We start from the raw sequence: 26261 nt of genomic DNA, 5'->3' as shown, positions 1-26261 counted from the left end.
GCAGCCACATGCAAGTTCAGCAGCCGCTCTTTGCATCCACCGAGGACCAGGCGGTGTGCTGGGCCAACCTGAGACACCCCCACCGTGCGTTCAGAGAGGGGCAGTGGGCCTCTGAGAGAGCGAGGGAGCCAGATGCGGCCCAGGGCCAGAGGGGCAGGGTGTGGCTGCCCTGGGGGGCAGTGCGGCAGCCTGGACACCAGTGTGTACACAGCTCTCCTGACAATGGACCTGCTCCCGGGTGACAGCGCGGGGGGGGGGGGGGGCGGCGGGCGGGCGGGGGGCTGAGCGGGAGGGAGCCGCTATGTACTCAACTCCAGCTCTTTGTGCGCCTAAGCGGTCCAGCTGGGGGCCCCCAGCCAAGCAGGAGCCAGAGGAGGGACCTCACCTTCCCTGTCAAGGTCATCAGAGCACTGGAAGCACACAGGGAGGGTCTGCTCTGTGAGGACAGTGGGCCATGGTGGTGACTTTGTTCCGCTGTGCAATGGCATACGACATTGTCTAATGACAATCAGGATTTATGTGGATTTTATCTCAAGGCGGTTTTAAAAGACTTACCATTTTTTGCCATGTATCATGTGCACTTATTACCCATATTTTGAGGGGAAATAAGGGTGTGCATTATACACGGGCACAATGATCCCATATCCTGGGTTTAATGATCCCATGTATAATGCACAGAAAACATGGATGCACATTTTACATGGGAGCACGTTATATATGGCAAAATACAGTAAGTTATGATGATTCCCTGCTAGTATATAGAAATACAATTGATTTTTGTATTTTGTGTCTTGCAATTTTATTAAACTCATTAGTTTTAGTAGTTTTTCTGTAGATTACATTGGGCTTCCTACATAACCATGTCATCTGCACGTAAATGCAACTTACTTCTTCTTTCGGAATAAAAGAACCAGAATTTACCTGTAGGTGTATGTTACACACCCCTTGGGGTCTCCCTGAGTCTCCTCAAAGAACAGGGCCCCCAAGGCGCTCAGTCTCCTGAGTGAAGGGGCTGATGCGCAAGATCCTGCCTACAGTGAATCACGTGGCTTTACTGAAAGAGGGATTGTCCAACGAGATAAGCAAGGGTCTAGCCAACTTTGAAAACCTCTTTATCCACAGAAAGTTTGTGTTTATGGATAAATGCAAACATGTGGTTGGTGTGTTCCTTTTAGATTTGATATAAAATTCCTTACAATAATGCTTTTTAAAAGATCCAGCTTATTGTCATCGTAGGCTGATGACATCAGAATAATGGTGATCACAGTCCCTTGCCTATGGGGGAATCATGAGGATTCATGACATCAGAGCTGTAAAAGCACCCAATGCAGAGCAAAATTGGGAGCCCACAGAACTGATTTTTCTGCTGTCTGGAAAAGACATATAAATGTTTAATAATTTAATGCTGTGTGTCCCCGCAAAATTGATATGTTGAAGCCGAACCCCTAATGTGAAGCACACAGGGAGGGTCTGCTCTGTGTGGACAGTGGGCCACGGTGGTGACTTTGTTCCGCTGTGCAATGGCATACGACATTGTCTAATGACAATCAGGATTTATGTGGATTATATCTCAAGGCGGTTTTAAAAGACTTACCATGTGATGGTTAGGAGGTGGGGCCTTTGCTCAGTGATTACTGTAGGTCGTGAGGGTGGCGACCTCATGAACAGAATGGGTGCCCCTAATAAAAGAGACCCTTTCTGCCAGGAAGGCACGATGAGAAGGTGGATGTCTATGAACCAGGAAGTGAGTCCTTCCCAGGCCCTAACACAGAATCTGCCAGCACCATGACCTTGGACTTCTCAGCCTCCAGGACCGGAAGCCACAAATTTCTGTTGTTTATAGGCCACTCAGTCTCTGGTATTTTGTTAGAATAGCCTAAAGGGACTAAGACATGTATTTTATTCAAAAATAAAATATTTCAAAAACAATTACAATGTAGGTTTTTAAATCTGTAAAACTCTTTGACTCTATAATTCTAGTCTTCAAAACTGATCACTAGAAAATTATGAAATGCCCAAATATACAGATCAATTGGTTGACAGAGAATAGAGAACATCACATCATTTATGGAAAAATAACGTGGAAATAACCGGAATGTGCAACAAAAATGTAGAATGCTACGCAGCCATTACAAATGGCTGTGCTGTGCAGATATATCTCTATAATGTGTCCAATTTCTGTCTCAGTGAAACAGGTACGAGACAGTATTAGATAATAATCTCATTCTGTTTTTAATAAATTCACATATATAGGAAAACTGCTAGGAAAAAAACCCCTCAAAATATTTGCCTGATTATTCGGAAGAGATGAAATAGGCATAATGTGCACTTTCCCCCTGACTTCCTTTAGTTCAACCTGCATTTTCTTGCTTTCCTACAGTTAAAATTATAACAACAACAATATAAACAATTTATTAAGCACTTACTTTGTGCCAAGTAATGTACTGGGAGCTTCCTATATGTTTCCGTATCTAATCCGATCACACCTCTGGGAGGCAGGCAGTATCGACCGAAGACTTGGGCAGGAGTCTTCCGGTTGAAAGTGACAGAAGATCTAACTCAAACTGGCTTAAGCAAAGGGAGAGGATGAGCTAGCTCCTATCAATGGAAAACCATGATTGGCTTCATGCATCGTGCTCAAAAGTTGCCCCCCACGATGGGTTTCTGTTGACTCTGCTCCTCTGGGCAGCCCATTCTCAGACACCCGATCCTACCTGGGAGAAGGACGGCTTTGTGGCAGCGCCAATGAAGCACTCACAGCTCCAGGGCTTTGGGCAAGAAGTGGTTCCAGCAAAAGCCTAAAAGGACAATCCATTGGACGGGCTTGGGTCACATGACCACCCACGAACCGGTCTCTGTGGTCAGTGATGAAACACACTGATTGGCTTAGCCTGGGTCACATGCCACAGCCTTGGAGCCAGGGAGTGAAATAACAGCTCCGAGTGGGAGTGAACTGGTCTCCCCAAAGCAAATGCAAAAGCCCTGTAATGGATGCTGTATGGGAGGGAAAAAACAAGGCGACCACCGCGATTATCTCCAATTTACTGATGAAGAAGCTGGAGCTCAGAGATGGAAAATAGCTTGTTCAAAGTCATAGAGATAGTAAGTAAGGCCGTGAGGATTTGGATCCCCGTTGTCTAACTCCAAAGCCCGCAAACTGATTTACTAAACAATATTGCCTTCTGTGATTACTTGTATACTATTTTGACTAATTTAAAAATAAAATAAAATCATAGGGTCCATCGATGGGTTTGTGGTGCCTGGCTGCTTAAGGTGCAGGTGGGGTCAGGGCACACCTGAGACACCCATGCCCAATGCTTCCTTCCAGAATGACCATCCACTTGCTCCGTATCTTTCCATCAGCACAAGTTGCCAAGGGCAGCCCTGACATCAGCAAATGGCAAGTGCAGCTCAGAAAAAGAAGGCACTCCAAACACATGAGTTATAATAACAATCTTTGATCTTTATTGGCAGCTTGTTGTGGGTCAGGCATTGTGCTATCAATTCCTTGTAGCCGCCTGTGGAGGCGGGAAAGTGGCTGTCCTGTGTGACAGACAAGGAACCTGAAGCACAGAGGGGGACTTCCATCCCAGGTGGAGCAGGGCTTAGGCGGAGCCTGACTCCACACCCGCCCTTCATCACACGCTCTGATGCCTGTGCCTTAGTTCCTCTGTGGCCAAGAGAGTGTTTTAGTGGCTCCTACAGAGATCGGGACTGTAGAATGTGAATGTGCTAATAATAAAACCCCGAGTATTGAAGGAGGCGAGAAAGGCTGATGCTGCTGGCTGTGTCCCTCTGGCATGTCCCGGGGCATTTAATGGGAAAAATTGCGCAGCTGGGCTGAGTGCGGGATCCAGAAACCTGCTAATATTCTTCCTGTTGTGATTTCAGTCTTAATCTTGAGTTGATAATTATTTTATATGGTAAAGGATGTCATCGCTGGTGAAAATACATCCAGCATCTAAGCAGACACAGGTTTAAAGGATGTTCAATTAGGGGAATGTTCATGATACATTACTAGTGATTTTTTTAGTGCAAATTATAGAGCTCTATATATTATATGATCCAAACGTTGTTTCTTAATAATGTATATCCATACATTTTTTTTAAACCAAAGGAATAAACAAAAGACTAATTCTGGGGGGCTAGTAATATGGATTATTTTTATTTTCCCTTTTGTTCTTTTCTATACTTTCCAAATTTTCTGTAATAAAGTACATTATATCCATAATTTAAATGTTAATAAATTTTTTACAAAGGTTTCTGAGTATAAGAGGCATAAGGCTTCCGTAACAATCTCAAGTTTTGTTTTTCTTTTAACGCTCTTTCTTCATTTATTTATTTACTCACTCAACAAACACCCACTGGCTTCTGCTGTGCAGGGCTCTTGCTAGAGTAAACCAGATGCAGGTTCCTTGATGGGTCCCCTGTGCAGCCCAGACGGGAGTGACCCCATTGGATGTGAGCCCTGTAAGAATAGGACCTCGCCTGGTTCACCCCTGTACCGCAGAACCTGGGATGGGATCTGAAACAGAATGAGGTGCTCTGGAAATACTGATGAATGAATGAGAGACATTGGGAAGGCATGGCTTCAGATCCCAGCTCCTTTACTTTCCAGCTTCCACTTCTGCAAAATGGGGAGATACCTGCCTCACAGAGGCATTTGACAGTCTTTGACGCAATGTCTGGAAATTATGCTAGACCCTCAACAAAGAGTAGAATACTTCGTTTCGGTTTGGTATACAAAGCCTGGGGTCAGGCCTTCCTCTGCATGTGTCCGGAGCATCGCGAGAAAGAAACTGGGCTTAATATTTGGACAAGAGCGTGAAGAGCTCCATTTATCTAAGAAAAGACAAGGCATTAAATTTTAAAATGAGAAGAAAACCCAAAAGATTGAAGCAGCAAAAGTTATTTAAAGGGGAGAAGAGGGGAACAGTCTAGAGGCGCACAGATGGAAGCTAGACCCCTCGTGACGTTTCCATGTTTTGTAGTCCTGACTCAGGAACCAGGCAGACATTTCGCATATTCATAGAACAATGTAACATGTTTCCAAAAGAAATTCCAAATCTCAAAAAGCAAAACAAACACCCAACTAACGCAGGGCAAGTTGGTGATGACAGAACGGAGTGGAATTACTCCAGGTGACTAAAGCGCAGTGATTGTGACTGTCTGTCCCTGGTAAGAAGTTCCCCAAAGGTGAAGCAAAACAAAAAAACAAACAAACAAACAAACTGCAAGAGAAAAAAACAATCATTATACTGTCGGTGGCATTGGTATTCTTACCAGAGAATGGCATGAGGAGGTGGCACTTTGCAAACAAGCATATCCTTCCCCAGGAACTGGCAGAAGACACACAGTGGGAGAATGAATACACAGATGTTGAGATGGATGAGGCCTCGGGAAAAATGCCACGGTCCTGAGTTTAAATTAGGAGCGTCGATATGAAGTCATGATGTATCCTCATATAAAGTAGTATATTTTTTTGAGCCGCTTTAGGTATATGGAAAAAGTGAGCAGAGAGGACAGAGAGTTCCCACATACCCCCTCCCCCACCCCTTTCCCCAGTTTCCCCTCCTATTAACATCTTGCATCAGTGAGAGATCCATCTGTTACCATCGATGAGCTAATATTGATACGTTGTCCCTAGTTTGCCTGAGCCTCCCTCTGGCGGGGTGCGTGCAGTGGGTTTGGACAAAGGCACCGTGACATGGACCCACCCTCGAGGTACGGCACAGGCCGGTCTCACCACCCTAGACGCGCCCCCGCCCCCGCCCCACCTGTCCATCCCTTCTTCCTGCCAGCTCCTGGCAGCCACTGAGCTTTTTACTGTCGCCACAGGTTTGCCTTTCCCAGAACGTCGGACCTGGAATCATATAGTGTGTAGCCTTTTCCAACTGGCTTCTTCCATTTAACAAGATGCATTTAGGTTTTTCTGTCTTTTCATGCCTTGATACCTCCTTCCTTTTTACTACTGAGTGGCGATCCATCGTGTGAATGCAGTTTGTTTACCCACTCACCCGCTAAAGCACAGGTGGGTTGCTTCCAAGTTTGGGCAACTATGACTCAGGATGTATTTTCCATCTTTAAAAAAATTAAAAATAAAAATAAATAAGTAAAATGTAAATGTATTCTCCAGCTCTGTCCACTAACAATGCCCAGAAACAATGACCAACTCAGTAACAGTAAGCATCACTTAAACCTTGAGTGTGGTCTCTAAATACCACCCCCACTCAAAGAAAGCAGGGCTCCTTGGACAAATGGCTGATTCCAATTTGGGGGCAGGAGACATTTAAGAGCGTCGTCCTGCAAAGCAAAAGGTCGCCAGATCAATTCCCTGGGTTGCAGGCCTGGTCTTCGGCTGGGGCGCAAATGAAAAACAACCAGTCCATGTTTCTCTTGCACATCAATATTTCTCTCCCTCTCTTTCTCCCTCCATTCCCTTCTCTCTAAAAATAAATAAATAAAATCTTTTTAAAAATGCCATAAAAAACTAACTTCAAGAATGTTAGGAAACTGACTCGTTATTGAGAACTGTTAAAGAACCAAGCCTTTGTACAGTCTGTATTGCATGTGTTGGACGACACTGTACTGTACCTCGGGGTAACAAAGGGTTGATGAAAAAAAGTTCTTTTTTACAATTATTCCAGCTAATAAATGAAGGAGGAAAGAAGTAGAGTGCTGTCATTTTGCAGTCCCTAACGAATAACAAATCTAGGCAACGGGCCTCAGCAACCGCGAACTCCACAGGAAGAGACAGCGCAAGACATTGCGGGCCTCGCAGCGGAAGGACGCAGCACGGCCTGTGAAGCGTCAGCCCCCAAATCGAAGCTGAATCCGATCAAGCCTCCAGATCAGATCCGATTACAAGAAATTCAGAGGACAGAGGAAGGCGGGAAAGGGCCGCAAGAATACGAGCAGCCCAAACCAGGCTGAGAAACTACAGGACAAGCAACCAGGTACCTTCAACGATAAATGGCAAGGGTGGGAAGGTGGGGGTGGGGGTGGGGAGTGGGGGGGAGACGGAAGGACAGAGACTTAGGAGACATGTGCAGGCTTCTCAATAAGGTGTAAAAAGCCTGTAAACACTGACCAGATAGGCACGATAATAATAATTTCTGCAGGTGTGATGATGGTATCGCAGCTGTAATTCTTTTTAATTTCCTTATCTTTGAGGAAGGGAGACCAAAATAATTATGGTTGAAATGCTACGGTGTCCAGGATTCGTTTCAAAGTAACCCATGGGGCTAGGGGAGGCGCGCATGAGTTGTCACTGTTGAAGCTCGGTGACAGGTATACTATTGTCTCTACTTCTATATACGTTCGAAATCTTCCATAATAAAACAAAGCTTGCCGAAGATAAAAATAAAAGCTCCTTTTAACCAAGGCAGAGGCAGCCCAGGCTCTCTGGTGCCTCGGATGGTTTTACATTGTCACCTCTTTCTGTAAAGTGTGGTCTGAGTAGCAACCGTCTTCCCAATACTCCTTTCTCTTTCAAGTGCCTGTGGGTGTGTTGGTTCTAACCTGCAGGGGTGAGGGGGGACCCTGGGTGATGCCCTCTCCCCGCATCAGCCTGCACCCTGGGAAGGACCACCAGCTGCCCGGCAGAGAGAACGAAACTGAGTTTGGGGCCCGGCGCTGTAGCCACCTTTGCAGAAGGAGGTAAGAGCACCCTAAACCCACCTCACTCTACCCCTGGGGGGACCCTCTCCAGGTCATGTGCCATGCTGGGCACCCCCAGCTTGGCATAAACCAGGTGGATAAAAGCAGAACCGTGTAGCGATTAAGAGCCTGGGCCCTGACAGACAGAGGTGCACATCCCAGCTCTCCCAGCAGCTGCCGTCCCCTGCCCGAGCCCCCGATTCCTGCTCTGTAGACGGGCAACCCTGTGAGTGCCCTCCCTGGGAGTCTGCGGCGTGGGCTCGGGGAGGCTGCGGGAGGCTGCGGGAGGCTGCGGGAGGCTGCGGGAGGCTGCAGGGGGCTCTGAGCTCAGCGCCGGGATGGAGGGGTCCTGAGCAACCAGTGCTTATTTCTGCTGCTCTTGGTATTATAGCCAGAATATAAAGCAAGGCTTTCCCTCCAGAATGGTTCCTTATATTTGCCTCTTTACAGAGCATGCTGTATTAGGAGACACTTTCTCAACCACTTCATTTTGGCCAACAAAATGATGTTTGCGGGAGGTGCAGTGGACTGAAATGACCTCACTTGGTGCTCCTTTTGGATGTTAGTCCCAGCAACCTGACAAATGGGCTGCAAGAGATAAAGTAATTGTGTGTAGTTTTAGAATTTCTCCTGGGAGTGTGGCCTCACACCAGCAGGGATTAGATGTTGCTGTGAATAAGACTTTACAATACACTTTATAACACAATAGAGGGGCTGTGCAGATTATGGGTTTACACAAGAAGAATAGGTTTAACCTAGTGGTATAATGTTGGCACATAGGTTTGAGTGGCGTGGGAATAATGACAGCGCCACACATGTACCGCCACATGGCAAACAACTTAGAGAGAAGTGAGGATAGGAGCTCTGGAAAATGACACTGGCCATCTTGAAAAGTGGCTTAGTAATGACAAAGGACACGTTCAAAAATGCAGGTGAAGCACAGTCAACAAAAGCAAAGATAGATCAATTGGACTTCAAAATCAAAAACTTCTCTGCATCAAAGGACACATCAACAGAGTGAAAAGGCAACCCACCGTAAGGGAGGAAATGTCCACAAATAATCTGTCTGGGAAGGAGCTGATGTGCAAAATATATAAAGAACTCTTACAACTCAACAACAAAAAAACCCATACTTGGGCAAACATGGACTTGAATAGACATTTCTTCAAAGAAGATATACAAATGCCCAATGGCCACATGCAAAGATGATCAATGTCACTATTCATTAGGGACATTCAAATCAAAAGCACAATGAATTACTACCTTGGATAGTAATGAATTAGTACCCATTCGGATACTACTAACAACAACAACAACAAAAACGCAGAGGACATAGGGAAATTGGACCCCTTGCACACTGTTGGTGGGAATGTAACAGTCTGGAGAACAGTCTGGCAGTTCTTCAAAAAATTGAAATAGAATTACCTTATGATCCAGAAATTCCACTTCTGGATATACACCCAAAAGAACTGAAGGCAAAAATCTGATGAGATGTTTGTATACTCATGTTCAGAGCGGCATCACGCACAACAGCCGAGGAGCGGGAGCAACTCAAGTGTCCGTGGACAGATGAATGGACAAACAAAATGTGCTGTATCCATACCGGGGAATATTACCCAGTCCTAAAAAAAGAAAGAGCTTCTGACACATACTATAGCATAGATGAAACTTGAGGACATGGCATGAAGTAAGCCACTCACAGAAGGACAACTCTGACGGATTCCACCTGTATGAGGCACCAGAATATCAAATTCATAGAGAAAGCGAAGTGATGGTTCCCGGGCCCAGAGGGAGAAAGACCAAGGAGTGATGATTTAGTGGAGACAGTTCCATTTTGCAAGAAGCAAAGAACTCCGGGCATGGCGGTGCTGGCGGCCGCAAGACAACGCGAATGTACCTAATGCCACTGAACTTAGTTTTAAATGGTTGAGATGGTAAATGTTATGATATGTTATTTTGTCACATGTAAACATAACAATTAAAAAGGAAGAAATGCAAGTGAAGAGCTTGAAATTGAACTGCCTCAGAAACTGCAAGAAAAATCCACATTTGTATCCATTATCGCGTTTCAACCCATTTTCCAGGTTATTGTTACAACCATCCAAAATTATAATCCAACTGTGACTGTAATTTTACAGGTCGCACCCCACTCACAAGCTTCATACTTTAGGTAGGCATTTGACAGTTTCATCGTCTTCAGTTTAAATGCTCGAAATGGCTCAAAACATTTGGGGGGCTCTTCTCTTTAGGGAGATTGCGAGGGTGCTTTCCGCCCCTTCTCCTGCATTCAGAGAGCATATGGAATCATCCATCGCCGCTGTCCCCGCCACCCTCTCTCCGCCCTTCCCCCCTCCCCGGATGGCTCTCCTGGGACACCCCCCACCCTGTTCAGCGGTCCCGGACCACTTGGGGCCCCCACGCGGCCTGGAACCCAGAGCTCGGGACCCCAGGACTCCCACAAAGCCTGCCCTCCTCCCCGAGGGGCGCTTCCAAAACGCAGAGAGCATTTAGCGTCTAAAAGGCTCACGTTTGTGTGTGCTTTTTATTGTTCTTTTATTAAAAAGTAATGAGATGCTCAAAGAAATGACTTGACACAGATTTTTAAAATTGTTCCTACGTCCCAACACCGTGGAGAGAGCGCTCCTTTTGCAAAGTGCCCCGGGGCTGTCACCTTTCAGGTGCCCCCACCATGCGCTCCCTCCTGTGGAACCTCTGCTCAAGGAGGGTGGACAAGGGCTTGAGGCCGTGAGGGTGGTCTCCTGACAGTCACCCCCAGGTGCTCCCGACAGGGACCAGGCCACAATCTCTTGTCCCCTCGCGATATGTCAGGCCATCATCATGGTGGGGACAAGTTGCCTCTATGAATGCCATCAGGAATCCCCAGAGAGCCCTGACCAGTGTGGCTCAGTGGGTTGGGCGTGGTCCTGCAAACCAAAAGGTTGTGGGTTTGATTCCCGGTCGAGGCAAATGCCTGGGTTGCAGGTTTGGCTCTCAGGCTGGGCACACGGGAGAGGCAACTGACAACTGATTGATGTTTCTCTCCCACCTTGATGGTTCTCGCCCACTCTCCCTCCCTTCTCTTCTCTCTAGAATCAATAAAAAAGAAAAAAAAATTTTTGAGAATCCCCAGAGAAGTGTCTATTTAGGTGCTTTGCCCATTTCTAAATTGGGTTGTTTGTTTTTGCGATGTTGAGTTGTATGAGTTCTTTATACATTTTGGATATTAACCCCTTAAGAAATGTATCATTGGCGAATATTTTCTCCCATCCAGCGGGTTGTCTTTTCATTTTGCTGCTGGTTTCTTTTGCTGTGCAAAATCTTTTCAGTTTGATGTAGTCTCATTCATTTATTTTTTTTCTTTTGTTTCCCTTGCCCAAGGAGATATATCAGACCTGAAACTAAAACAAAATAATATTGAATGTACACCATAATTGAAAAAAAATTTAATTTTAATAAAAACAAAATAAAATTTCTGGCGGGGGGCAAGTATCTCCAGAGAGAGCTTCTCCTCTCCTCACCACCCCCCATCGCCACCCCCAAGCCTCAGGGCCCCTCTCCAGCCCCAAGGCCCTGCTGCCTCAGTTTCCCCAGACCACGCCCCCCTCTCCGAGAATCTAGCAAGCCCGTCTTCATTCGCCTCTTCCCCAGCCTGGGTCGTGAGTCCACGCATTCTCCTCTCCCATCATTAGGGCTCCTGGAAGAAGGAGAGTGAAAGAAAGGGGAGATCACTCAGCACAGCAGTCAGACTCGTGCCATGAGCAGCCGCCTCTTGCCTGAGTCCTCGGCTGGTCTCCGTGGAAGAGGCGTGTTCCAGACCCCTGAGCCCGCACCATGTGGAACGTGCTTTGTTTCAAGGGCACTTGTCCCCTTCCCATCTCACAGAACCGCCCCCTTGCCTTGGCACTGAGGGGAGCTGCCGCGCCAGCTCTCCTGCTCCTCCCTGGGCCTTTCCCTGAGACAGCATGGAGGAGGGGGGCTGGCGGGAAGACAGATAATCTCACCGTGAAGGAGAAACCCACGTTGCTGAAAACACGTATCCCATCGGAGGTAAACCTGTGCTGATCTGGGAAGGGAAGGAAGGCTTCTGGGAGGTGGTGACATTTACACTGAGACAGAAAGGACGAACAGGAGTAAGCCAGGAAAAGAGAGTGGAGAGCGCCTTCCCCGCCGGGGGAACAGCCTGTTCAGAGCCTGCGGGCAAGAGAGAGTATGAGCTGCTGGAGAAGCTGAAAGAAGGCCAATGTGCTTGGCGCATAGCACAGAGAGCAAGGGGAAGGAGGCAGGGACGAGGCCAGGGATGGACGCAGGCCAGGAGGCCTTCGAGGCCGCTGGGAGAGTTCTAGACTTGGAGGCTCTTTCTGGGCTTGGAAAAGTCTGAACTACCCAGCTCTTCCAGGACGACGAGCTCTGCAGGGCAGACAGTGCATGCTGGAGCGTAGGTGGGAGTCAGGACGCAGAGATGGGATTTTCTGGCTTTTCTGTGCACTGGGAACAGCCGTGGGGCTGTCTGGATCCCATAGAGCTCCAACACGCAGGCTACCACCCCTCCGAGGCTGCCTGGCACCCACAGGTGGCAGCATGAGGGCAGTGGCTGCGGGCCACGCTCTGCCACTCAGAAGCCATGAGCAAGGACGTCCCCCTTCCGAGCCTCACCTTCCTCAGCTGCACAGCAGGAACCAATGCCAGCGACTTCACAGGCTTGTTTCAGGATTCCATGAGATCACAGATGGTGGAGGCTTTACAAAGGGCCTGGGATAGTAAGTCATCAATAAAGGGTAATTATTATCATCATTACTATTATTGTTATTATTGGTGCTTGCAGCCTGTCCCAGCTCTTGAGTGCTGCTCCGCCTGTTGGTTGTTGGGCTGTCTCAGGGACAAATGCTGCCAAGTTCCAGGACTAGGACGCTCTGTCTTTTTTTTTTTTTTTTTTTTTTTTGCATAAATGTGCATCTTGCATTCAGAAGAGCCCCTCCTTCCAAGGAGGGTAGAGCGGGGTTGCTCGGGGGACACATTCCAGAAAGAATAACTCTGTGTAACATGAAACCCTGAATCTGGAAACACAACCTCTATGGGAAATTAGAGGATAAGGTCTGCTTCTTGGACCGCCCAACCTCATTCCATACAAAAGGGATATTGAAACCCCAAGGCCTCGTCACTTGGCCTCCTGCCTCTGGTCTCACCCCTCACCACAGCCAGAGAGATCTTCCTAATAAACAAACTTGGCTGTGGCACTGCACTGTTTAAATGCTCCCATGGCTCCCCCCGGCCCTCAGGTTCAAGTCCACACTCCTCATCTGTTCCCAGCATGCCGTGTGGTCAGCCACCTTCCCACACCTGTGGCCATGCCCTTGCCCTGACCCAGTCATAGATGCTTCCAATGGATGGAGCTCTTTCCTGCCTCAGGACCTTTGCACATCCAGTGACCCTCATGCCACCTCTCACAGGCCACAACCAATCCTAGATTCAAGAGCCCACAGGCCTAGTTGAACCTCCACAGAGTAGTGGAAAGTAGTAATTTCATCCTCATTTTCCAGATGAAGAAACTGAGGCCCTGAGAACCACCACATGGCTCCCGAAACTAAGCCCCAAGCCATGCTGGTAGCCTCCAGAATCTATCAGTAGCCAAGACGAAGCAGCTGGCTACACCTCTGTCATAACAGGAGGGTGCAGGTGGCTCAGATAAGAGGGCAAGCCGAGGAAAAGACGGGGGCCACCACGGTGCGGAGCAAAGGCGCTGCAGCCACGCTGAATGCATCCAAAATTCAGCATGGCCGCTCATACACTTGTGGTCTAAGACAGTACGTTTAACCTCTCTGAACCTCAGTTTTCTCAGCTGTAAAGTGGGGTTAAGTAATAATGCCTCCCTCAGAGGCATGTTGGGAGTATTCAGGAATGACACGTAGGAGCGCCTGCACACATGTGGTGGAGACTCAGCGAAAGGCGTGTGCCGCCCTCCCCGGAGGTATCTGGGGAGCCGCACAAGTCCAGGCGGCTCCTCTCAGACTCGCATCCCTCTGGGCCAGGCTGCTGGGGCCTGGGAACCATCCCTGCCCTGCTTTCAGTTTTGGGTTTTGTTTCCCAGCCTTTCCTTTGGAAAAAGTCCAGCTTCCTCCCTGCTAGAAGAAGGCAGGAGGGGAATTGTTCACGCCTCAGCCTGGATGCCCAGAGAAGCCACGTGGGGAAATGACAAGAGCCTGGATTTTGGAGTCCAGCTGATCTAGGTTTGAATCCAGGACCTGACACTTACGATGCTGGGTGACCCTGGGCAAGTGACTTCACCTCTCTGAGGCACTGATTTCTTCACCCGTGAAAAGATCTTGCGATTTCTACCTCAAGGACACTGGAAGCAGACGGAGGGACTGGGATGAAAGAAGATTCTGAAAGTGCTTCCCCAGTGTACCTATGGTGATTCCTTTTGGGAAGGGATTGAAGATGGGGGAGAGGCATACGTTTACGACAGGAGTTACCAACACAACTGCCCCGCGGCAAACTGAAGCGGGCAGATGTCTGGCCTGGGTGGGGGTCCCGGGGGAAATCGGGGGAAAGCAAAATTCAGCCCCAGGTTATCAATACCCTGCTGAATGAGGGGCTAAGATCAGGCCTATGATTTTTCAGGAGAAAAATCCATATTTTCATGCAAAAATCTCATTAATAAAGTATGGTAAGGAATAGATCCTGTATGACTCCATTTATATAAAATTCAAAACCAGACACAACTCCTGTGCAGTGAGAGAAGCCAGGGCAGCGTCCTCCACGCGGAAGGCCGGGAGCTGGCGCCCGGGACGGCAGACGGAGAGGTTCCGGGGGCCAGAAACATTCTCTCTCGTGATCTGGGTGTTGGGGGCCCTGAGTGTAATTTTATGCTTTGTGCACTCCTCTTTATGAATATTCCACTTCGATAGAGATGCTAAAATAATTTTAGAGCAAATAAATCAAGACTGTAGTGCCGGGAAGACAGGCAGCCGACACGAGCCAAACCAAACAGTCCTGCCAGCGGCATCCCGGGTGCTAGTTGGGTCCCCAAGACAGGGGCTCAGGTGCTCCTGGCCCCTGACACCCCAGACTGGCTCTTCACCCTTATGGAGCACCCCTGCCTCCCCACCCACATGAGAGGAGCACCCATCCTGCCCCGCCCCGCTGCCTCATCCAGAGTGGGCCGGAAGCCACATCTCTGTCAGCTCATCTCCCAGCCACATACTTCTGAGCTCAAATTCTGGAGAAACAGACATACCCTGACACTTAAATGATGAAGTGCCGCCCAAAAACCTCGCCCTTATCTATTATTCATTTTACTTCACCAAGAATACCCAGGGGACAGCAATCAAAAGGCAGCCGAAAAGCCTTCCTAGAATCTGGAATTCACCCAGCCTGCCTCCCGGCCCACAGCTCCATACAGCAAACCCCAACCAGGGCTGCAAACTCAGCAGGCAAGCGGCCAGTCCCAGGAGCCCCTGAGCCCGCGGTCAGAGGGGTGGTGGTCCACGGCGCGACTGCCCGGACTCCGCCCCTCTGCCCGCTCTGCATAGCATGGTTTTATTTTTATTTTCACTCTCATTCTTTTCTTTCTGAGGGCCGACAGAAGGCGCACACGCCTCCTATATAAAGCGGCACTAGCCAAAACAAATGCACATCAGATGCATTTATTTGCACAGACACTCATAAAAACTTTACTAGACACCAAATAATTACAGGAAGGAGTGAACCTCCAACTCCGCTGATCCCCAGTGTTTTGAAGTGGATTGAAGATAAAGATCAAATAGATGGGCGCTAGCCCGCATCACACCCAGCCAGTCCCCCTTTCCCGGCCGGGACCCTCCCGAGCAAGGCCAATGAACTTTCTTGCTTTTGTAAATTTGTGTTCAATTCATATAAAATGTCTTTCTGTGAGTTATTCTCAGTCTCCTAATGGGGCTTTTATGACTCCAAATATAGTCCCCGGCCGTCTCTTTGTTCTGGCTCAAGTCTGCCAGGGAAGCCCCTGGTTGTAGACGGGCTGGTGAAATAACCCAGCCCATCCATCTGGTAAGAAACGCAGAAATTCTTGAGGAAAGTGCCTTTTAAATATATATATATATATATATCACCTTGAAAGTCCCACACCGTTGGTTTTGATGCAATGTGCTGAACCCCTAATTCTGTTCCCAACCAAGGACCCTGCTTGGGGAGCCCTGGCCCTGGGCCCCACAGGCTGTCTGTGTGGGAAGTCGGCGCACTGCCGGGGGCGGGGGGCCGGGGCGGTCTCCTGTGCCCAGCTCACAGCTTCTGGGATCTGAATCTGACGTGCCCTAGAGGAAGATAAGTGGCTAAATTCAGTGTGGTCTTCTTTTCCGTGGGCTCTGGTTAGAGAAGGAGCTGTGATTTCCCCAAGTCCTGGGAACTCTCTCTCATTCAATTATTTACCAAATATTACAGAGGCCCGCTATGTGCCAGGCACTTTGGTGAGCACTTACATATTGTCCCCTCCCCAACCTTGTAGGATAAATGCTACCCTTATGTCCACTTTACAGATGACGAAGCTGAGGTGCAGAGAGAGAGAGAGAGAGAGCAGGGCTTTCCTGAGGTCCCACAGCCAGATCCTGAAGCAGACCTGGGGGACTCCCAGAGACCTGCTCCTGACCACTCCCATGCCCTGCCTGGCCATTGGAAGACCTCAGCCCTGGGCCACCTGCCCAGGGCACTGTCCCTCCCTGAGCACCGGCCCTGGGCTGGCTGCACTCTTTGGATCTGAGGGAGCCCAGTCTCCTGACCCACCAGGGAGGAATCTCATGACTAATGACCCAGACCTTGTGCTGAAAAGTCATGGGTCTGTGGCCAGAGACCCCACCAGCTGGTGGAGGGTGGGGCCAAGCTGCAGAGAACAGAGGAACTGGGCGGTCCTCCACTTCGCACACAGGCGCACGCTAACGAGCACACAGCCTCAGTCAGTCACCCACATGGTGCCTCCCCAGCAAACTCTGCCTAAAATCCTATCCTCTGCCACCTCTCCCTGGGGCCTAGAAAACCCCAGAAGGGAGAGAGCCTGCTCCCAACCCTGAGTCAAAGGGACCACAGCTTGGACCTCCAACTCAAGGCTCTGAATTCTCAGAAAGCACAAGACCACAGACACTTTTCCCTGGACTGTGGGGAGGTGACAGGGTTACTTATCACGCACGGTCATCTCTTTGCTAGCTGAGAAGGAGCCTGAGCCTTTGACCCATGTGTCCTGGGGCCAAGCACCCCTTTGGTTGGAGGAGGAGAGAGTGGGAGCCTCTCCCAGTGCCGTCCCGCTCCCTTCCAGAGCTCTCAGGTCTCCGGACCCACAGCTGCCTCCTGAGAAGAACGATTCCCAGCCCAGGCCACGGCTTGGAGAGGCTCAGGTCCAGCTGGCTGCCTCCCATGGATCTGAGTGGCTCTCCAGCAGAATGGAATCATTGATCCACGTAGCTCCTCGTCTGCACCGTCCTGCCCCACCGCACTGGGCCCGGGCAGCACCCTCTACTCCATCCCGGCCCAGGATCCTTGCCTCGAGCTAGAATTGTAAACTGAGAGGGGACTGGCGCTGGGATCTGGTCAGAAAGCACAGGGCAGGGAGGGGGGTGCACGGGGCCTCCATGCCGGGCTGGCGGGGGGCGCGTTGTGAGCACAGGACGCTGGTAGCTCCCGCATGGGGGAAGGGGCGCAAGGCACTAAGAAAAGGAGCAAGGAGGAATGGGGAGGGCTCAGTGAAGATGGGCGCATCCACAGGATTTGGGAAGCCCAGACGCCCACCCTAGAGCTCCTCTCTCTGGCTTTCCTTTTTTCCAAGCGATTCCGCACAGCCGAATGGGTCTTCCCTTAGGTGGAGAAAATCTGAAGCTTTTTCTGCCGCTGAAGTCCGCGCCAGAGGGAATCTCGGATCGGCCTGAGCGTCCGCATGGTGGGTCCAGGGTCGCTCCCGCCGATCCGCAAGCACCGGATGACCCGGCTGCTGTCGGGCAAAGCAGGGGGTCGCTGCCCAAGAGTTGTATCCTACTCGGGGCCTAGACCCCGGTGCTGTCGTCCAGTCTGTCGCTTCTTCAGTGGGGGAAGAGGTCGGGAGGCGCAGGCGCTACGATTGTGCGGAGGGAGGCCCGGGGCCCCTGCGCGTCTGTGTGCGAAAGACCCGGGACCTCAGGCTCAGCGGGGGATTGAGCGACCTGGAGAGCAGGGGCAAAGGGCAAGGAACAGGACCTATAGGGTGTACCCGAGTGGGGGCGGATGAGTGGGCAGTGGCAGATAGGACGGGGAGAGGGAACTCCAGGTTTGTGCACTAAGCAGCTGCCTTCCGGACGGGCGAGGACAGCCCTCGCCAGTACCCTCGGCTTCTGCGAGGTGGCTCTGAGCGCCACCCTTGGCCCTCCCAATGCCTGCTCCGGGGGTGCGGGGCCGTTACGCCGGCAAAGGCGCGAAGTGACCTGCTAAAATTCTTTGCGCCCCAGGATACACCAGCCACCCGCACCCGGTGGGTCAGCCGGCGCGGCTCCCTGCGAAGAGAGCCAGCCAGCCCGGGGACCCAGGAACGCGACCTGTACACAGCCGGCGGCCCGACCGGGTTCTTGACGCACCGCAGAGGGTCAGATAAGTCTCAGAGGCCCCCATTCAGCCGAAAAGGGGAAGAGAAGTGTGGAGAGGAGGAAGCCGGACACAAGGAAGGGGGTTGGTGAGAGACAGGGGAGGGGAACGGAAGGCTGCCCCGGGAGCCTGGGGTCCGCGGTGGGTCTGCAGGGCTTGTGCTGGGAGAGGATTTCCGAGTGCGCTCTGAAGAAGGCGAGGGTCCGGGCCTGGAACAGGGACCCTCTCACCTCCTCGCCAGACAGCAGGTGCAGGGACGTGGCGCTGCCAGCAGAGGGCAGAATGTGTCCGATCGGTCCGACAGCCCTGCGCCCGGCTCTGCGCCGCCGGGCCGCCCGCGTCTCCTGGCAGCCGCCGGCCCCCGCCCCAGATACCAGGAGAAGGCAGCCCTGGGAAGCCTGGGTAGACCGAGGCCTGGGGTTTGCTCACACTGAGGACCAAGGGCCTATGAGAAAAACTCCACATCCCTTCGTCCGCTGTCCTGGATATAGACCCTCCTCCCCCAAAACGAGAACTACACGGAGATAGACACACACACATACACATACACCCACAAACCCCTAAAACTCTGAGCCACCCGAGCACACAGAATCATTCAGAAACTCGGAGACACGCACACACAAAGGGGACACGTCGACACACGAACAGAAAAGGAACCCAGACACAATACAGAGGCTGAGCGACGACGCACAAAGACATACGTGCCCGCATAGAGTGACACAGACGCAGGGATACACACAAAGACCTACAAAACCACGGAAGACACAGAGGCAAAGCAGGACCCTCAGGTTCACAGACACACACGGATGCAGGGGAACAGGACACGGGTTCACACATTCGATGCCCAGGAACTCGCAGGGACACAGAAATATTGTATTACGTGCACAAAAACAGGGGTGAAAAACACGCAAGAGCCTCAGAGTGCAGAACATCGACATGCACAGACACACATGGATCCCCACCGACACACACGCAGGTACCGGGGTGGGGCGGGAGGCCCTAATCCTCCACAAAGCCGGGCCCCTCCGCGGGGCCCCACGGCACAGGGGGCCACTTTTGACCAAGCCTCCTGCAGGCTCCAAATCCGATCCGCCCTCTCGCCTCCAGCGGGGTCAGGGGACCCGCCTCCCATGCCCTCCGCCCCCGCCCCGCTTCGCGCCGCTGCCCCGCTTCGGAGGGGCCGGGGCCGCCCCGCCACAGCTCGCAGGGTCAGCCCGCGCCTGCCCCAAGACGGCTCCCCCCTGCTCCCCGGCGAGCCGCGCCCCCGTGGGGCCCTCGAGGCCGAAGACACAGCCGGTCGCGGCGCGGGGCACTGCAGCCCGACGCAGGGGCCTGCGCAGCGCGCGCGGGTGCCAGGCCTCGCGGGCTCCGGAGTCGGCCGCTTTGGTCTCGCCGGCCTGCCGCTCCCCAGTGCGGAGGCCCACTTTGCCCAGCCTCTCATGGCGCTGTCCCCGCCGGACGCGGCCTACCGACCCCTGGCTGGGTCCCTCCACCACCAAAGGTCGCCTGTTCCAGCGGCCAATCCGGTTGCCTTCGAGCGGCGGGATACACGTTGTCCCGGACTGTCTGTCCCCGACCTGGAGCCGCCACCCCCTGCCCACTCGAAATCCTTCGAGGCCAGGTTTTCGTCCACGGTTCCCGCTCCAGCCCGGGGACGCCCTTTCCCAGACCTAACCGTCCTCTAAACTTTCCGCCGCCTAAACCCGGCTTCGCCTTCCTCGCTTGTCCAATGTCCCCTATTCTAGATCCTGGGGCCCCTCCACGATCTTCGCTCACCTCTCCACCCAATCTCTGCCACGTCCGAACGCTTCCCGGACCCCTCACCCCAATCCCGGGGCCCACACCTTCTCCATGGGCCAGGGACCCCTTTGGCAAGTCCTGGGCCAGCTGCCCTCCCTCTCTGCCGGTCCACGTCCCTCAATCCCGGCAGCTAACCCTCTCTGAGGACCAAACCGGCCCCGGGAAGGCGCCGCGGCCCGGGGACGCCAACTCAGCTCGGTGCGACCTACCTCGGCCGACAGTCGGGGTCCCCGGCCGGCGCCGTCCCCCGGTGGAGCCTCTGCGCTCCCTGCCGTCCGCGCAGTCTGGCCGCGTTCGGGGCCACTCCTCTCAGCGCTGAAGCTTTACAAAATATTAATAATAAAGAAGGCAAGAAAGAAAAAAGAAAGCCTTCATTCCCCAACTCCCAAATCAATTTTTCAAGGGGGTGGGGCAGAAGGATTTGTTTGGAGGACAATCCAAACTTCTGAGAGGGGCCAGCAGGGCGTTCGTCCTGGCCGGGTCTCCCGAGCCGGTACCCTGGGCCAGGCGCCGCGCGGGGCGCAAGCCGGGGGCGCGGGGAGCCCTCCCGCGGGGAGGGGGGGTGGCGACGGCACTATTTGACGTGGAGCCGCCGGCTCATCCCGGCGCAGGGATACGAGGCGCTCCAATGAGTTCAAATGTCAGGAAGTTTGAGGAGGGGTGAGGCGGCTCCCGGCCGGAGTATCCCTCCGCCGCCAGCCCCAGCTCTAAACCGAGCGGCTCCTCGGGCGCACCATGGCACTGGAGTAGTGCGGGGAGCGCGCCGGGAGCCCCGCGGCCCGCTGCGCCCCGCCCGGGACCCCGCTGCGCCGCCCGCGCCCCCCCCCCAGCCCGCGGGGCCGCCCCTGCACCCCCGCCCCCTCCCCCGCCCGCCGCCGCCGCAGCCACCGCCGCCGCCGCCGTCTCCTCCCCGCGGCTCCGTCTGCCGCCGCCGCTGCAACCCGGCTCCGGGGCTGACGAGCAGGTGACAGAGGAGCCGGCGCGCGTGGGTGCGAGTGCCCGGGAGAGCGCGGCTCGGACGGCAGCCGCCCCGGCCCGCCAGCACGACGCCGGGACCCGGGTCTAGCGCGTCGCCGCTGCACGATCGCTGGGGGCAACCGGCGGCCCCAGCCGCAGCCCCAACCCCGCGGGGGCCGCGCCTCTCCCGCTCCGGGGCCGCGGCCGCGGCGGCGGCGGCGAGCGGGCCGGCGGGCGGGCGGGCGAGCACCCTGGCCGGCGGGGCCCGCAGCGCGCCCCGCGTCCCATGGATATAGCAACAGGTCCCGAATCGCTGGAGAGGTGCTTCCCCCGCGGGCAGACGGACTGCGCCAAGATGTTGGACGGCATCAAGATGGAGGAACACGCCCTGCGCCCCGGACCCGCCACTCTGGGGGTGCTGCTGGGTGAGTGCGGGGTCGGGACGCCCGAGTGGCCGCGGGCAGGGGACAGGGGCCTTGTCCCGAGGTGGAAGCGGGCGTCTAGGCCAACTGATAAAGGAAGTGGTTTGCAGGACATGGGGATGTGGGGGAACGCAGAAAACTTCTGGAGTGACCACCAGAGGGGCAACAAGCTAGGCTGGCATCCTGTGGGGACAGAGGGATGCGGGGACATCGCCCAGGAGGAGGAAAGACAGGGCAGCTCCAGCCTCCACCCCCGGCATCTTCGTCCGGCCTCGGATCTGTAGATGCCACTCTGGGCGGGAGGTAGGAGACGGGTGGCGGGCGTGACGGAGGACCCAAGTAGTCACCTTGGCAAGCTTGGGAGTAGTGCCAGGTCACTTGGGGAGGGGGAACTTCTAAAAGAAAAATGTCCCCTGAGTCATCCGAATCACAGATTTCGGGGAGGTTGAGGACAGAAAACCACGTAAACCACTGTGGGGCGTGTCAGCCAGCGAGCGCCCCAGCCTCACCTCGCCTGTGTCGGTCCCAGCCGGCTACCCGGCGCCGTACCCGTTCTCGCACGTGTTAAATACCGAGCGCTGGATCTCCGGAGAAGGGGAGAGCGCAGCGCCGAGCCAAGGCTCGCCGCCCGCGGCCTCTCGGCGCCGGAGTCCGCGGACTAGGACGAATTAGCTGAGGCTGCCCGGCCCTTGGCGCGGCGGGCATTGCTCCGAGGCTGCCTTCGCCCTTGGAGCCGGGCACCGAGCGGCCGGGACGCCGGGGCCGGGCTTGTCGGCGCTGACGGCTCGGCTCTCGCCCTGTGCGCTGCAGGCTCCGACTGCCCGCATCCCGCCGTCTGCGAGGGCTGCCAGCGGCCCATCTCCGACCGCTTCCTGATGCGAGTCAACGAGTCGTCCTGGCACGAGGAGTGTTTGCAGTGCGCGGCGTGTCAGCAAGCCCTCACCACCAGCTGCTACTTCCGGGATCGGAAACTGTACTGCAAACAAGACTACCAACAGTAAGCGCCTCTAGTCCTCCTCCTTCCCCGCCGCCGCCCTGCACTCGAGCCTGGCCGACCCCCTGCCAGGCCGGGCCCACGTCCACCCTGCAGCCGGCCCTGTGCGCCGCTGGGCCAGTCAGCTCCGAGGGCTCCGCGGGCTGCGTGTCTCCGGCAGGAGCGAACCATCCCAGCCGGGACGACACTAGTGAGGTGGCCGCGAGCTTCCAGCAGCTCCTAGTTGCTGTCCTTTGTCCAGAAAACCTTGGCTGGGTGGCTGAGTTGGGGTGCAGGACAAGGCCCTGGGCCGACTGGGGGATGGATGCTGCTGTCCTGGGAGGCCTGAATTGGGGACCAAGAACTGACTTCCAAGCGAAGGCAGTGCTTTAGGGAGTCAGGCCCTGGTGGTGTGCTTCTGCGGCCCAAAGGCTGGGTTTGTGGGGGCTCGGTCGGGATCCTGGAGCAAGGAGGTGGCGTGCAGGGGTGCTGAACTGCCTGAGCAGCCCCTCACACCCCTGTCGTGCCAGGCGCCCTGCTGCGCTTTTAGTCCCTGATGGGGAGAAAAGGATGTCCATCCTCCCAAAACCGTTCCATGCGGGAATCTTGCACTTACAATTTTCTTTGGCTGGAGAAGCTGTCTAGGAAGAGGACCTCAAGAGGTGGCAAACCACAACCTGGGGCTCCCCACGGGTGTGGGGAGCTGACCGACTCAGCCATCCCCAGCAGGCTTTCTGTTTTGCAATGTGTACATGTTGGGGAGGAGCGGCCTGCTCTGCCCTGGTGTAGCTCAAGCCTCAGGGTTGAGGCCATAGGCTGTGGGTTGAGTTCTACCTGCTGACTTTTGTTTATAGCTGAGGCTGTGGATTTGTCTGGTAAGGGGCTTGGGGCAGCTGTTAGTAGATGCGTCTCCCGCCCCAGTCTGGGTTTTGTGCCTGGCACTCTGATTGAGAAGGAGGCAGAGAGTTGTAACAGCCAGAAGAGGAATGTGGGGATCCCTAGGGCAGCATTGCAGAGGCAAGTGGGTGCCTGTGGCAACTTTCTGGTGAGGCCTGGAAAACTCTTTCAGATGGAGCTCCAGGGTGGGGAGGCTGCTCAGATGGTTTGGGGCTTGGAGGGGACTGTGTGTGCCCAAGCCTCTGGGCTGCCAGTGCCTGGTGGTCGGTGGAGCCTACCTGCTCTGCCCAGGGACTCTCTAAATGCAGGCTCTGATGGGAATTGGAGCAGCTGGCGTGCCCCTCCACTGCTTGGCGGAGGCCAGAGCCCTCATGAGGGCATCGGGTTCTACTCTGAAAGGCACTAGCTGAGCCCCACCCTAGGGCCCACTCTGGCTGTGCTCCCCTGGTCTGGGGGCCTAGCAGGAGGTGCCTTTTGTACCTCGCTCTTCTTGCTGGCTGGGGGTTCTGCGGGCATGGGCTGGGGTCAGGTTCCCAGAGTCAACTCTTTTGCTGGTCCTGGAGCCCAGCGGAGCACCCCCCCCCCAACCCCCGCACTGTATGAAGCACCCCCGGTTAGGCACACTGCCGTTCATCGCTTTTGCCCTCTACCCTGGGCTGATGGGATTCTAGTTGCAGGAGAAGGTGAGGCTGCCAGTCAGCTCAGCCACAGAGAGGCATGGGGAAGCACAGATGAAATGGGGAAAGTGGTTTGGGGTAAACGTGGTCGGCAGCTTTGGGCCGGCCTGGAGAGCAGCCCCTCGGCTGGGCTCACCAGCCTCCAGCCCACCCACGTCCTGCCGTCCTGCAGCCCTCGCTGCTCTGCCTGCCCAGCCTGAGCGAGGCCCTGGCAATGCCACTTCCCACTCAGCTCAGCCACCGGCCTGGACAACTCAACACGTGGGGGCAGGAGGCTCGGGAAACTTGGAATGGGCCTCTGGGTCATTGGTGCAGGTTTCTGAAATTGTTTTAGGTGTTGGAAATGCTCTTTCCGACCTCTTGTGCAAATCTGCTCGTTCCACCCCTCAACCCTCACCCCCACCCCAGTCATTTGTGGAGCTTCTTTTTAAAGCAAGGAGAGGATGGTACCCCTGGTTCTTCAAAGCACAGAACAGTAAAGTCACAAAATCTCAACTGGATGTTACTACCCCTTAGACTGAGTGACCAACCCCCTCACTTTACAAAACAATCAAACATTTGCGATCTCTTTGTCAGAAAGTATATTTGTTTTAAAAAGAAAAAAGGCGCCCGGGCGCTTTCTTCTTCAGGGCAGCAGGGGCCTGTGGGCGAGTGAGTTTTGGAATAGAGCAAATCTCAGGTCCCGAGTCTGGGTCCTGCCGGGCTGCAGCCTCGGGGCGGGCATCATTCACTGCCCTCACGGCGCCCCCTCCTCCCTCACCCCCTCTTTCTTCCAGTAACGCCAATTAGGTACCTGCACTAGGCGGGCTGGTCGGGAGCTGAGGAGGGCTTGTTATCAAGACAATCTTGGGGACAAATTCCCGGGGCAGGTCTCTTCAGCGTTTCTCAGGGAGAGTCAGCGCAACCAGGCATGCAGGAGCTCACAGGGAAGCACTATTCTTTGCACAATAAAAATATATTTCACGATTTATTTTTTTTCTTTGAGGATCGCAGAGGCATATTTATTGCATCTGTGCGTAAATGCTTTCAGACGAGAATCCAGGCAAGTGGGCACAGAAACGTGCCTTCTCGATTTTGTCTTGTCTGTGCGTCAGCGGTATTGGGAAATTAACAATCCCCCCACCACCGTAACTTTTGAAAAACGTGTCCTCCCGGCAGGGAGCAGCGGGACTTGGTTCTTAGAAAGAGGTGGCTGTTTTTATTAAGCTCTCTTTCTCCACTCGATTTGTTTTCAAAGATCCTGGACACCCAGAAACGCAGCGTTATTTTACGCACCACGGGGGTAATTAATTGACATTCGGACGAATTTAATAGCACTTGATAAAAATCTACCGGCATGCCCTGCACCGGCAAAAAGAGCAGGGACCACGGCATTTGGCATTTTCATGCCTAACTCGAAAGTCTCCTTTCGCTCCTATGCATTTTGGGGGGACCTCCTTCCAAGGAAAAAACCCAAAGCATCGGATTGTTCTCCTGTGCCCGAGGCTCTGGCCCCTCGGCAGCGCGAGCTCTTCGGACAGAAAACCCGGCTAGAAACCGGGAGGAGATGTGGCCTCCAAATGCAAAATCACGAACGCCCCTCTCCTTCCTCCACCGGAGAACACACGAATAAATGACAACATACCGTCCCCCAGTTTTTCTCTTGGAGGTTTGGCCCAGCGGAATTATGTAACTCTTTTCTTGCCGTTTGTCGCTCGTCTGGAAAGGGTTTGTATCCTGAGGAGGTGGCGAATTCCTGGAGGAGGCTCCGGCAGGGGGGAGGGTTGGCGGGAGAGTCCAAAAATCTGTCACAAAATGGAGTCTAATCGCTTGTAAGACAGCTCCGAGGTCTGGCGACCTGAGACTCATCGGTGTGCAAGCGGGAGCCTGCGTGCGCCGAGCAATGTGAGGCTCCGGCCCGGGCCGTGCACCCAGCCCGGGGCTGGTGGCGCCCTTCCACCAGCAGGGCCCGCCCGGGCGCCCTGGACTCTCCGCCGCAGTCCCAGGGCCCCGCTGAGCCTGCTAGGATCCCTTTGGGCTCGCCTGCCCAGGTAGGATGCACCCACCTCGGCAGGAGGGGGCAACGAGGCTTTGATTGAGTTTCACAAAAAGCCGTCAGAGTCCCGGGGTGATTTTTTTTTTTTTTTTTTTTAATTTACCCCAGCTGGCTGCACGGAGCTCCAGTGGCCCAGCCCCGCGCTTCCCGGCACATTCCTTTCCTTGGAAGTGTTTACACCGGGAAGGGCCTTCCTGGGAGGCTCACCTCCCCTTGGAGCACCGGCAGCGTCAGGGCCCGGGTGTGGTGCAGGAGAAGAGCAGAGTCGG

The 26261-nt window shown here is 53.9% G+C and overlaps 1 protein-coding gene across 3 annotated transcripts in view; it reads left to right on the top strand.

Annotated features, from left to right (window-relative positions):
- Window positions 1–21274: 21274 nt before the first annotated feature.
- LMX1B (LIM homeobox transcription factor 1 beta) overlaps window positions 21275–26261 on the top strand; it is a 75798-nt gene continuing 70811 nt past the window's right edge. For all 3 annotated transcript variants that reach the window (XM_054584878.1, XM_054584876.1, XM_054584877.1), the window contains exons 1-2: window positions 21275–21413; window positions 22221–22407. In XM_054584878.1, coding sequence (XP_054440853.1) covers window positions 21275–21413; window positions 22221–22407 — 326 coding nt within the window. The remainder of the gene's footprint in view (window positions 21414–22220; window positions 22408–26261) is intronic.

Source organism: Pteronotus mesoamericanus, unplaced genomic scaffold, assembly GCF_021234165.1.
Source record: "Pteronotus mesoamericanus isolate MK-2021 breed Mesoamerican mustached bat unplaced genomic scaffold, CSHL_Meso_final contig_78, whole genome shotgun sequence".
NCBI lineage: Eukaryota > Metazoa > Chordata > Mammalia > Chiroptera > Mormoopidae > Pteronotus > Pteronotus mesoamericanus.
Note: the sequence above shows the minus strand (reverse complement) of the source record. Positions and strands in the feature narration are given on the sequence as shown.